The sequence below is a fragment of the Bufo bufo genome, chromosome 2 (assembly GCF_905171765.1).
Source record: "Bufo bufo chromosome 2, aBufBuf1.1, whole genome shotgun sequence".
Classification (NCBI taxonomy): Eukaryota; Metazoa; Chordata; class Amphibia; order Anura; family Bufonidae; genus Bufo; species Bufo bufo.
This window is the reverse complement of record NC_053390.1, coordinates 491,900,102-491,912,958: the sequence shown is the minus strand read 5'-3', so window position 1 is coordinate 491,912,958 and position 12,857 is coordinate 491,900,102. Positions and strand designations below refer to the sequence as shown.

The window sequence follows — 12,857 nt, the reverse complement described above, 5'->3', positions numbered from 1 at the left end:
CCACTTATCTGCCCAAGCCTCCAATCTATCCAGATCCATCTGTAGCAGTATACTAACCTCTTCTGTGTTAATTACTTCACACAGTTTAGTGTCATCTGCAAAAATTTATATTTTACTGTGCAAGCCTTCTACAAGATCATTATTAAATATATTGAAGAGAATAGGGCCCAATACTGACCCATGAGGTATTCCACTAGTGACAGTGACCCAATCTGAGTGTGTACTATTAATAACCACCCTATTTTCTATTACTGAGCCAGTTACTTACTCACATACAGACATTTTCTCCCAGTCCAAGCATTCTCATTTTACATACTAACCTTTCATGCGGTACAGTGTCAAATGCTTTGGAGAAGTCCAGATATACGACATCCATTGATTCGCCGCTGTCAAGTCTAGAACTTATCACCTCATACAAACTGATTAAATAAGTTTGACATGACTGATCCCTCATGAAGCCATGCTGATATGACGTTATTTGCTTATTTTCATTGAGGTACTCCAAGATAGCATCTCTTAGAAAACCTTCAAACCATTTAGGCTACTTTCACACTAGCGTTCGGGGCTCCGCTTGTGAGTTCCGTTTGAAGGGGCTCACAAGCGGCCCCGAACGGATCCGTCCAGCCCTAATGCATTCTGAGTGGATGCCGATCCGCTCAGAATGCATCAGTTTGGCACCGTTTGTCCTCCGCTCCGCTCAGCAGGCGGACCCCTGAACGCAGCTTGCAGCGTTCGGGTGTCCGCCTGGCCGTGCGGAGGCAAACGGATCCGTCCAGACTTACAATGTAAGTCAATGGGGACGGATCTGTTTGAAGATGACACAATATGGCTCAGTTTTCAAACTGATCCGTCCCCCATTGACTTTCAATGTAAAGTCAAAACGGATCCGTTTGCATTATCATGAACAAAAAAATAATAATAATAATTTTTTTTTTTTTTTTTTTGTTCATGGTAATGCAAACGGATCCGTTCTGAACGGATCTAAGCGTTTGCATTATAGGTGCGGATCCGTCTGTGCAGATACCAGACGGATCCGCACCTAACGCAGGTGTGAAAGTAGCCTTACCCACAACTTACCGGCCTAGAGTTTCTGGGCTCTGCTTTTGGACCCTTTTTGAATATTGACACCACATTCGCTATGCGCCAATCCTGTGGAACACTCCCTGTAAGTATAGAGTCCTTAAATGGGTCTGGTTATGACATTCTGTTTGCCATCTGGTCCTGGCGATTTTGTCTATTTTTTTTATCGTTTTTAGACACTGCTGTACTTCTTCCTGGGTCAGACAGGGCACTTTTAATGGGGAATTAACTTATACATTCTGCATTTCATCTGACTGTTTATTTTCCTCAGTGAATACAGTGGAGAAAAAAATATTTAATAGCTTTTCTTTCTCCTCCATTGCTCTCTGCAACTCCCCCCTCATTACTTTGTAGAGGGCCGACACCTATAGATTTATACTTTTTACCATTTATATCATTGAAGAACATTTTAGGGTTAGTTTTGCTCTCTTTAGCAATTAATCTCTTGGTCTCTAGTTTGGCTGTTTTTATTTGTTTTTTACATATTCTATTTTTTTCCTTATAGTTTTTCAGTGCTTCCTCGCTACCCTCCTGTTTTAGTGATTTAACTGCTTTCTTTTTGTCATTTTATTGCTTTCTTTACAGTTCTATTTATCCACATATTTATCTTGTTCCTTAACCTTTTATTCCCATAAGGTATGTGCCTCTCACAATTAGATTTTAGGATGCATTTAAAAATATCTCATTTTGTGGCTGTATTTTTATTTTTGAGGACTTTATACCAGTTAGTTAGGCCTATGGCCTTTCTTAGTTGGCTAAATTTAGCTTTTTTAAAGTTTGGTATTTTTGTTCCTCCCTGAAGAAACACTCTTTTGAATGAAAATTAAAAGTTTATTACTTTATGGTCATTATTTCCCAGGTGTCCCCCAACCTGAACATCTGTTATTCTGTCAGGTCTATTGTTTAATAATAGTGTTGAGCGAGCATACTCGGCCGAACACCAGTTTGGCTCGAGCATCGCGATGCTCGGCACATCGCGGTGTTCGGCCGAATACCGTGTGTGCTCAAGCACGATGCTCGAGTCTCCTCCCCGCACATTTGTTGGCAGGTAAGTGCTGACACTCACTGTAATGCCGTAGCCATGTTGGTTACTGGTATTACAGTGATTGGCTGGCCAGAACGCATCATCGGGTGCTATAAAGCAACCGATGACACGTGGTTTGACTCAGTCTAAGTCAGGGAGAGCTGTGCTGTAGATGGAACAGATAGGGGACATCCTAAAACATTTTTATGTGAAAATGGCTTAATGTAGCTTCATGTACCATAATGTGCCTAAACCTCAATCAATTGCCTTGAAACTTTACATTTTTTTCAACTTCTCTTTTTTTAACTTTTTTTTTTCCACTTTGGGACTTTAACTTTTGGGGGTCTGATCCCCTTTACAATGCATTCCATTACTTCTGTATTGGAATGCATTGGCTGTATGAGTAATACAGTGTGTATTATTCATACAGCTTCCGGCCTGTGAGATCCAGGGGGCTGGATCTCACAGGCTCGTCACCGGAAGGCAGCGCCAATGCCTAAGGAAGGCATTGCGCTACCTTCCATGCCATCGGGTCCCCCCTACAGCCGCACGGGGTCCCGATGTCACTGCCACCGCAACCTACAGTAAAAGCCGCAAACCGCAGGTCTGAATTGACCTGCGGTTTGCGGCTACCGCCAACGCGGGGGGGGGTCACGGGACCATTTTCACATTAAATGTAATATCTGTGCCATTTTCACATTAAATGTTTTAAGATGTCCTGACAGAGAGTGTAGGGAATTTTATTAAATTTTTTTGTTAGGCAGGTTTGGTGATAGAGACGCAAAAGTCATTTTAAGGCCTCCTGCACACGGCCGTTTTTTTTCCCCGTTTACTGGCCGTTTTTTGCGTTCCGGATACGGTCCGTATACGGAACCATTCATTTCTATGGTTCTGCAAAAAAACCGGAATGTACTCCGTATGCATTCCGTTTCCGTATTTCCGTTTTTCCGTTCCGTTTTAACATAGAACATGTCCTATTATTGCACGCAAATCACGTTCCGTAGCTCCATTCAAGTCAATGGGTCCGCAAAAAAAATTGAACACATAGGGAAATGCATCCGTATGTCTTCCTTTTTCCATTCCGTTTTTTGCTGAACCATCTATTGAAAATTTTATGCCCAGCCCAATTTTATCTATGTAATTACTGTATACTGTATATGCCATACGGAAAAACGGAACGGAAAAACGGAACAAAAACGGAAACACAACCGAAACAAAAAACGGAACAACGGATCCGTGAAAAACGGACCACAAAACACTGAAAAAGCCATACGGTCGTGTGCAATAGGCCTAAGGACTATTGTATCTGGCAGCAATATGTATTATTAGCGCAACCTCCACTAAATTGCGTGCAATTGTTAGAGACCCAAAAGTCCTTTTAAGGACTATTGTTGTATCTGGCAGCAATATATATTTTTAGAGCAAACTGGGCTAAAAAGCTTGCAATTGTTTTGCCACTGCAGACAGCCACATTATCTGCACTACATTTCCTGTGTAATGTGTGCGCAGCCTAAAAATATCTGACATCCAGTGTACTTTTTCCATAGATGGTGTCCGCTGCGGACAGTTACATTACCCGCGCTACATCTCCTGTATAACGTTTGTGCATCCTAAAAATATCTGTGACATCTAGTGTACTTTTTCCGTAGACGCTGCGGACATTGACATTATTGTGCTACATCTCCTGTATAACGTTTCCGCATCTCAAATATCTGTGACATTGTTGACTGTCATTTTTTTCTTAGCTGCTGGGGACAGCAGCGCCATTACCTGTGGTACCTCACCTGTATAACATTTCCGCATCTCAAATATCAGTGACATTGACTGTAATTTTTTCTTTGCCGCCGGTGACAGCAGCGCCATTACCTGTGGTACCTCTCCTGTATAACGTTTACGCATCACAAATATCGGTGACGTTGACTGTAATTTATTTGCACATGCACTTAAAAAACTGCACTACTGTACGTATGGCATACTTACAAGCATATATACCATTTAATATGATGAAGGATAGCAGTAAGGGATGGGGAAATGGCCGTGCTGCTGATGAAACTGTGCTGAAACTGTGCCTGCTTGCAGAGCAAAAGAAACACACTCATCCACGATACCTAGCTTCATGTCCCAGTTTGCAGGGTGGCGCAGGACACCACTCTCTAAGTCAGACCAGTGCGAGCAGGTGGTCGGTTGGATTGCAGCAGATAATGCTTCCAGTCGGTTAAGCACCACCCTGTCTTCCACAAAGTCCAGTCTCAGTAGCCAAGAGTCTGATCAACAGAATCCTCGCCCTGATCCTCCTTCGTCCCACATGGAGAGTCTTTGCAAACAAGGCACATGAGGAGATCTTGTGCCCTGATTACCAAACTTTTGAGCATCCACAGTCAGAAGAAGATGGCAGTTGTGAACGGCAATTAGTGTTTCACGAGGTGGATGATGATGATGATGATGATGAGACACAGTTGCCAATAAGTCAACGGCAATTAGTGTCTCAAGAGGTTGAGGATGAGACACAGTTGTCAATAAGTGAGGTTGTTGTTAGGTCAACAAGTCAGGAGGATGACCAGAGTGAGGAAGTGGAAGAGGAGGTGGTGGATGATGAAATCACTGACCCAACCTGGAAAGGTGGCAAGCCGAGCAAGGACAGCAGTACAGAGGGGGAGGGATCCGCAGCACCACAGCAGGCTGGAAGAGGCAGTGGGGTGGCAAAAGGGAGAAGGCGGGCCACACCAAACAGGCCCGCAACTGTTCCCAGGAGCACCCCCTTGCAGAAATCTCCCTTGCCAAGGGGTAGGTGTTCCAGTCTGGCGCTTTTTTGAGCAGTGCAGACGATAAAAGAATTGTTATTTGCAACCTGTGCCATACCAAAGTGAGCAGGGGTGTGAACACTAGCAACCTCACCACCACCAGCATGATCCGCCACATGGCATCAAAGCACCCTAATAGGTGGGCCGAACGCCTGAGTCCACAATCTGTGTCTGCAGGTCACACCACTGCCTTGTCTTTCCCTGTGTTACGTGCTGGCCAATCCCCTGTCTAAGACGCAGGCCTGGATGCCTCCCGCCCTGCACCAGGACTTTCGCAAGCACATCCAGCTAGAACATCCACTTCTGTGTCCTAGCACAGTGTACAGATGTCCATACCCCAGGCCTTTGAACGAAAACGCAAATACTCAGCCACCCATTCACAGGCCATAGCACTAAATGCGCACCTTTCCAAATTGCTGGCCCTGGAAATGTTGCCATTTAGGCTTGTGGACACTGAGGCTTTCCGCACCCTAATGGAGGCGGCCGTCCCTCGTTACTTAGTCCCCAGCCGCCACTTTTTTGCTCTGTGTGTCATCCCCGCCTTACTCCAGCATGTGTCCCGTAACATCACACGTGCCTGACCAACGTAGTTATTGGGAAGGTCCACTTAATGACTGACACATGAACAAGTGCTTGTGGCCAGGTACGCTACATTTCCCTGACGGCACACTGGGTGAACGTTGTGGAGGCCAGGAGCGAGTCATACCCTGGGATGGCACAGGTGCTACCGTAGCCAAAGATTGCGGGCCCTACCATCAGGATTTCCGCCACCACCTGCATTAGTGTCTGCAACCCCCCCTTCTCCAACTTCTCCTCTACTTCCACCTCTAAATTCTCATCTTGCACCAGTCAGCCATCAGTCAGTAGCTGGAAGCAGTGTAGCACTGCAGTGGGGAAGCATCAACAGGCCATGCTGAAGCTGATATGCTTAGGTGACAAAAAGCACACCGCCACAGAGCTGTGGCAGGTTATAAGTGACCAGACTGAACTGTGGCTCTCGCCACTGAACCTACAACCAGGCATGGTTGTGTCTGATATGGGCTATAACTTGGTGGCGGTTTTGGAGCTCGGCAAGCTCACATAAATCCCATGCCTAATCCACGTCTTCAACTTAGTGGTTCAGAGGTTTCTCAAAACCTACCCCAATTTTCCTGAGCTACTGGTGAAGTTGCGGTGTGTGCCCATTTCCGAAATTCATATACAGCTGCCGCCAATCTGGCAACGCTGCAGCAGCGCTTGCAATTGCCAGCTCACTGACTGTTGTGCGACGTGAGAAAACGCTGAAACTCCATGTTCCACATGTTGGCCAGGCTATGTGAGCAGCAGAGGGCTGTAGTTGAATAACAGCTGCAACATGGTCGTCGCCTTTCCAGTCAGCTTGCGCACATTACCTGCGACAAGTGGGCATGAATGTCTGACCTCTGTGAGGTTTTACGCAACTTTGAGGAATCAACACATGGTGAGCGGGGATGCTGCTATTATCAGTGCAACCATCCCACTTCTGTGTCTACTGAAACACTCGCTGCTCACAATGAAGGCGGACGCTTTGCATGTGGTAGAGGCTGAAATGGGGGAAGGCAGTACACAGGGTGATAGCCAGACCACCCTCATTTCGTCTTCTCAGCGTGAATTGGCTGATGAGGAGGAGGAGGAGCAGGAGACGGTTGCCTCCACTACAGAGGGTAGTACCCATAGCAGGTTTATTCCCTCTGTTCAGTGTGGATGGGCAGAAGAGGAGGAACAGGTTGAGGAGATTGAGAGTCATCCTCCTGATGAGGACAGCGAAGTCTTGTCTGTTGGGACTCTGGCACACATGGCAAAATTTATGTCATGCTGCCTTTCCCGTGACTCTCGCGTTGTACGCATTTTGGCCAACACTGATTACTGGTTGTTCACACTTCTCGACCCCCGCTACAAAAAGAACTTCTCATTTCTCATTTCACATTCCTGTGGTGGAAAGAACTAGCAAAATGGTGCAATACCAGAAAGTCCTTGTGGAAAAATTACTCCAAAAATTTCCAGCTGACAACGCTGGCGGCAGAGTATGTAGTTCCTTGACACCTGGGACAGTTTCATGACACCTCCATCAGCACCCTCACCCTGATGCGAGCCCGTAATGTTTTAGATGGTCAGCTCAGCAGCAGGCCCTCACCCGTAATGTTTTAGATGGTCAGATCAGCAGCAGGCACTCGCCCCTAATGTTTTAGAGGGTCACCAGCAGGCCCTTGTTCCTAATGTTTTTGAGGGTCACCAGCAGGGCATCAATCATAATTTTTCAAGGGTTCAAGATCTCAACAGATTTATGAGTGCATTGAATGACAATGTATTGAACATCAAGCTCTCCTTTAAAGCAGGAAGGGAAATCGACTTTTTGGATTTAAAGATCAAAGTGGATGAGAAAGGTAGAGTGCAGACAGAGATTTACAGGAAAGCAACCGCGGTAAATTCACTACTGCATGCTAGCTCGGCGCATCCGAGATCCACAATTGATGGAATTCCAAAGGGTCAGTTCATACGACTTAAGAGAATTTGTTCTAATGAATTGACTTTTGCCAAGGAATCCGAAAAATTAAAGGGTCGATTTAAAGAAAGAGGATATAGTAACAGGCAGGTGAAGAGGGGTATCCAAATAGCGAGAACACGCAAAAGAGAAAAACTACTTTGCCCAAATGAGGGGAATAGGATTGAGAAAATAGCATCTGCCACTAACCAGGACATCAGATTTATTACAAATTACAATAATCAGTGGAAAAATCTACATGATATTCTAAATAGACACATGAGCATTCTCAAAACCGATCAGAAATTAAGTAAATGTATTTCAGAAAGACCACTACTAACGGCAAGACGTTCCAAGAATCTGAAAGATTTATTGGTTCGTAGCCATTATGTCCCGGGGGCTAAATCAGATTATTCTGTAGGCTTGAAAGGATCATATCCATGTGGGGCATGCAAGGCCTGCGCCAACATGGACAGATCTACTCAATTCACCAACTCTGACAAAACGCAATCCTATGAAATTAGGGATTATATTCCCTGTATGACAACGGGGATTATCCATTATGCTGTGTGTCCATGTGACAAAATCTATATTGGTTTGACCACAAGGGAGTTCCGTAAAAGAATACGGGAACATGTAAGAGGTATTGAGAATGCAAAAGATGTTTCTGACCTGAACGATCTAAAAACCCTCCCAAAACATTTCAGAATCCATCATCGTAGTAATCCTAGTGGTTTACGGTTTAGAGGCATTGACAAAATACATTTGGGGATCAGGGGGGGAAATTACAGTAAAATTCTGGCCCAAATTGAGACTAGATGGATATTTAGACTCAAAACCCTGGCCCCCAATGGATTAAATGAGAGCTTTGGTTTCGGTTCCTTTCTTTGAGCAGTGGCATCATTTTAGGGGGGTTTAATGGGATTATATACCCATTTTTATAAACTGGGCTGTACAAAATGTTTGTTTATGTATGGTAACATGTTTTTCCCTATTTTCTAGTATGCTAACCCACGCTAAGTGTCCAATATTCCATCTGAATTCCCGCCATCTGAAATTCCATTTTTCTGCCAGGGGAAGTGTTGGGTTCTTAAGGGTGGGAGGGAGAGAAGGGGGTCCTCTACACTTATATTTGGATGTATGTATATAATGGGTATTAAAATTGTTCTTATGTAATATGACTATTATAAGTATTTTTGGATGGCTGTCCTATAATGGCACTTTAGCACTTTAAAGCCTTTAAGAATCATGGCATATATTAATATGCTGGATCATGTATAATATGTATGTCACTATATTTTTTTATTTTTTTTTATTTTATAATTTTGGCACTTCTAATTGATTAATGTAATATTAAATCATGTACAAACACTTTATAAATTAATTTGTTTTCTATTACGGGATATTGCACTTCTGCACTTTATTAACATTGTATTCTGAATCATGTAAAAATTGTTTATCACTAATATGACTTGAAATCCTATGTACTGTATGAGTGTTCCCCTTATGTACTTATATGTTATCCAGGAGATATACATGATACGCATTGCGATCTGGTTAAATATCATTTCCTATTGGATATAGTTATTCCTTCTTATCCTCCCTCGTCACCTGTGCGCATGACTGCTCCGCTCGCATGTCCTCTTCCGCCCTTCTTCTCTGGTGTAGGCTGGATGTGGCGACGGCGATCAGCATCATCCGATGTGTGACCGCCTTCTCCTCATCTGGCCTCAGAGGAGGGGCGGAAGTAGTCTGACGTGGCGGATGCCGAGTAGTCATGCGCCGTTATGATGACGCGGCGCTTTAGGAATTCATCACATGACACTGAATATCACAGTTGATTGGTGGGCGGCATCTTCTTTAGCTCATCCCTTTGCCCTTTACCCCTAACTCCTCCTGAGGAAGCGAACAACACGCGAAACGCGCGTCGAGGAGCGCCATTACCCTGACCTCAGTCCCAGTCTTTTAGGTATGTTGCCTCACCATTCAGTGCATGACCTGGCATTTTGACTTGTTTCACCTGGATCCAGGCCATATAGCCGCTTATCAATGCTGGGGCTCAGACACGTATCATACATATCTCCTGCTTATTCTTATATTATGTCTTTTAGATTAAATGTTACCTGTTTGTGTAATTATTGAGATATTGTTCATACATTTCACATCACTGGGCTGATTACAGGGTGATGTAGGATTGTGGCTGTCCCTGCCTTATTACCTATATATATTTAGCATCATGTATATTTTATCGATACTTTAATAAAATTTATTTTTAATTCTTCATTGGTGTGTTTCACACTCCTTCCTTGTTGTGTTATGTTGTAAGTAGCGGCAGTGGACCGTTTACATTGTGACCGCAGGTGATCTAAATAATTTTTCAAGGGTGTGTATGATGCCCTCCTTTATGTGTAATAAAGGGTGTATTGGAGTGTCGGTTCCTTGTAATTTTTGGAAGCCTTTTCACTTAGTGCATAGGCTTTATGAATGTAGGAGTCCCACTACCTGCACAATTGGACCACAATGTGAATGAGGCCCTCCTTTATGTGATATACAGGTTGTATCGAAGTGCCTCTTCCTTGTAATTTTTGGCAGCACTTGCACTTTATATACAAGTGCATATGCAGAAAATAATATTTTCTAACAATTTTTCCCCTAAAATCGATTTTATCTTCGGTTTTGTGCGTATTATTGTCAGTCTGTAAAATTGGCATACTACTCGGATAACATTGTTCCCAGCAGCGACCTGGAAGTCCAAGATGTATCCAGACATCCTCCCCATGCTGTTCCCGAACCATTTCAGTGGTGTTTCCATAAATTTCTGACCATGTCATGTGAACCAGCACCCTCCCCTCTTTAGAGCAGGGTGTGCCTGGTTTAATGCTCGGGTTATCCCTTTGACTTCCGTGATACTCGGGTGCACCTGAGCATCTCGAGATTTCTACTCGAGCACCCTATCAACACTAGTTAATACTAAGTCCAGTATGGCTGTCTCTCTAATAGGATCCTGAACCAGTTGGGAAAGGTAATTGTCTTCCTTTATGAGATACTGTATACAGGTTTCAGTTTCGCAGTCTATATCTGGGTAGTTTAAGTCTCCCATAATAACAACCTATTTATAATTTGCTGCCTTGTCTCGTTAAGTAGCAGATTTTCTGTGGACTCTGTTATATTAGGTGGTTTATAACAAACTCCTATTAGTATTTTATTATTGTTTTTGCCTCCATGTATTTCTACCCACAGTGACTCCCCATGTTCATGTCCCTTACTTATATCTTCTCGGACTGTGGGCTTTAGACAGGACTTTACATAAAGGCAGACCCATCCCCCTCTCTGGTTTTTGTGATCATTTCTAAAAAGACTGTAACCCTGTACATTAACTGCCCAGTCATAGCTATCATCCAGCCATGTCTCAGTTATTCCCACTATGTCATAATCCTCCTCACCCATCACTAATTCCAGTACACCAGTTTTATTAGTCAGGCTTCTGGCATTAGTATACATACAATTAAAGGGTTTATGTATATTTTTTACCCTACACCTTTCCTTCTGAACTGTTCTACTCCCTCCTTCCATTCCTCCCCCAGTCCCATTACCTTGCCCCCGGTCTCTATCTGCACTATCTTCCCATCCTATAAGGTAATTACCCTCCCCCAGTCCCTAGTTTAAACACTCCTCCAACCTTCTAGCAATCTTCTCCCCAAACACAGCTGCCCCTTCCCCATTGAGGTGCAGCCCATCCCTACGATAGAGCCTGTAGCCAACAGAGAAGTCGGCCCAGTTCTCCAGGAACCCAAACCCCTCCTTCCTACACCAGTTCTTGAGCTACTTATTAACCTCCCTAATCTCCCACTGCCTTTCTTGTGTGGCTTGTGGTACAGGTAGTATTTTGGGAAACACTACCTTTGAGGTCCTTGCCCTAAGCTTGTGACCTAAATCTCTAAAATAATTTTTATGGATGCTCCACCTACCTCTAACTTTGTCATTGGTTCCGATATGGACCATGACTGCTGGATCTTCTCCAGCCTCTCCAAGTGATCTGTCGATCTGCGATGTGTTGAACTCGAGCGCCAGGAAGACAACACACCGTTCTAAAATCCCGGTCTTTGTGACAGATAACCCTATCTGTACCCCTAATAATTGAGGGTAAATTATTGGAGACGTGTGGTCCCAGTAGTGGCAGAAGCAGTATAGCATGTAGAATGTAGGATGCTTATCCTCAGGTACAACATTTACAACAATTTAACTTTGGCAGCTTGCCCTCCAGATTTGAGGTAGAAGGTGCTGTCTCGCACATGTGGCTTTTGGAGCTCAGTACAGAATAATGATGATGAAACATCATCTGCCCACAAGTAGAATCGCATCCAGACTACTAGGCGTTGGAGACAACAGTGGCAAGTACAGCATGAGTGAGACAGTGTGGAGAAGTCTACCATGGCCATATGCAAGGAAGGATTAGTGTAAGAAAGGACCAAAAGAGTTAACTCTTGTGGGCTGTGAGTTGTTCTGCTGAGTCTTGCAAGTACTGCAAGTATCTGTTTACCCAAGAGATGGTTTCAATATCTATACACAATATCTATACTACTGTTGTTGTAGATATCAATAGCCTGCTCACTTACTACAGTAAAGAAAGCTTTAAACACAAATTTTCTGTTGCCCGTTCACCGTCACATTACAGGATGTTTCATTGTTTTATGCAATTGTCTCTTTGCCAGCCCTTGGCTAAATTTTGTTCTATCTCGAACAACCCCTTTAATAATATTAATCATTTTTTAACACTCACTTTTTTGCTAATAGGAATTTGTTCAGCGGTCCTCCAGATGCCATTTCCATAACCAGCATGAGGCTTTCTGCCTTACACACCCCAATCATTCTAACAATGTATGGATTGTCTAGTTGATGCATGATTTCTGCTTCCTTCATCATCTCATCTTTCACAGACTTATCATTGTCATCTTGTATCTTCAAAATCTTAATGGCCACATCTATTTGACGTCTGTAAAAATAAAATATAACAAAAGTAATTTGAGTACAATGAATATGTAAAGAAGTCTTATTGATTAATTGGTGTACTTTGCATAATAAAATAAGCATAAATAGTCTAATATCTCACTGCCATTCACTTACTACACATTAATCACAATTGCCTTACATACGGAAATAAGCTTCAACCCACTCCTAGTTTTCAAACCTAAAGGGACCTCCCTTTCAGACACAGGGGTCTGCTCGCCGAAAGCTGCTGCCTGCTGCATACATAGTGTTTCCTGTTCCTCCCCCATTTTGCTTTGATAGCAAGGGTCTAAAAGTATGGATATCCAGTAATCATCAGACTGCTTGATGTCAACGATACGGGTGCAACTGCATAAGCAAGCGAGTATACAGCTTGCCATTCTGGCCAGCGTGCTTGAGGAGCCATGATAGGGTGCCACTGCCATCATCGTCATTGTCATCTTGC

General features: G+C 43.7%; 1 protein-coding gene across 2 annotated transcripts in view; it reads right to left on the bottom strand.

The window, feature by feature from the left end:
* Positions 1–12,857, bottom strand: part of LOC120989581 (tyrosine-protein kinase ZAP-70) — an 824,733-nt gene that overhangs the window by 225,845 nt on the left and 586,031 nt on the right. For both annotated transcript variants that reach the window (XM_040417781.1, XM_040417780.1), the window contains one exon: positions 12,186–12,398. In XM_040417781.1, the coding sequence (XP_040273715.1) occupies positions 12,186–12,398 (213 nt within the window). The remainder of the gene's footprint in view (positions 1–12,185; positions 12,399–12,857) is intronic.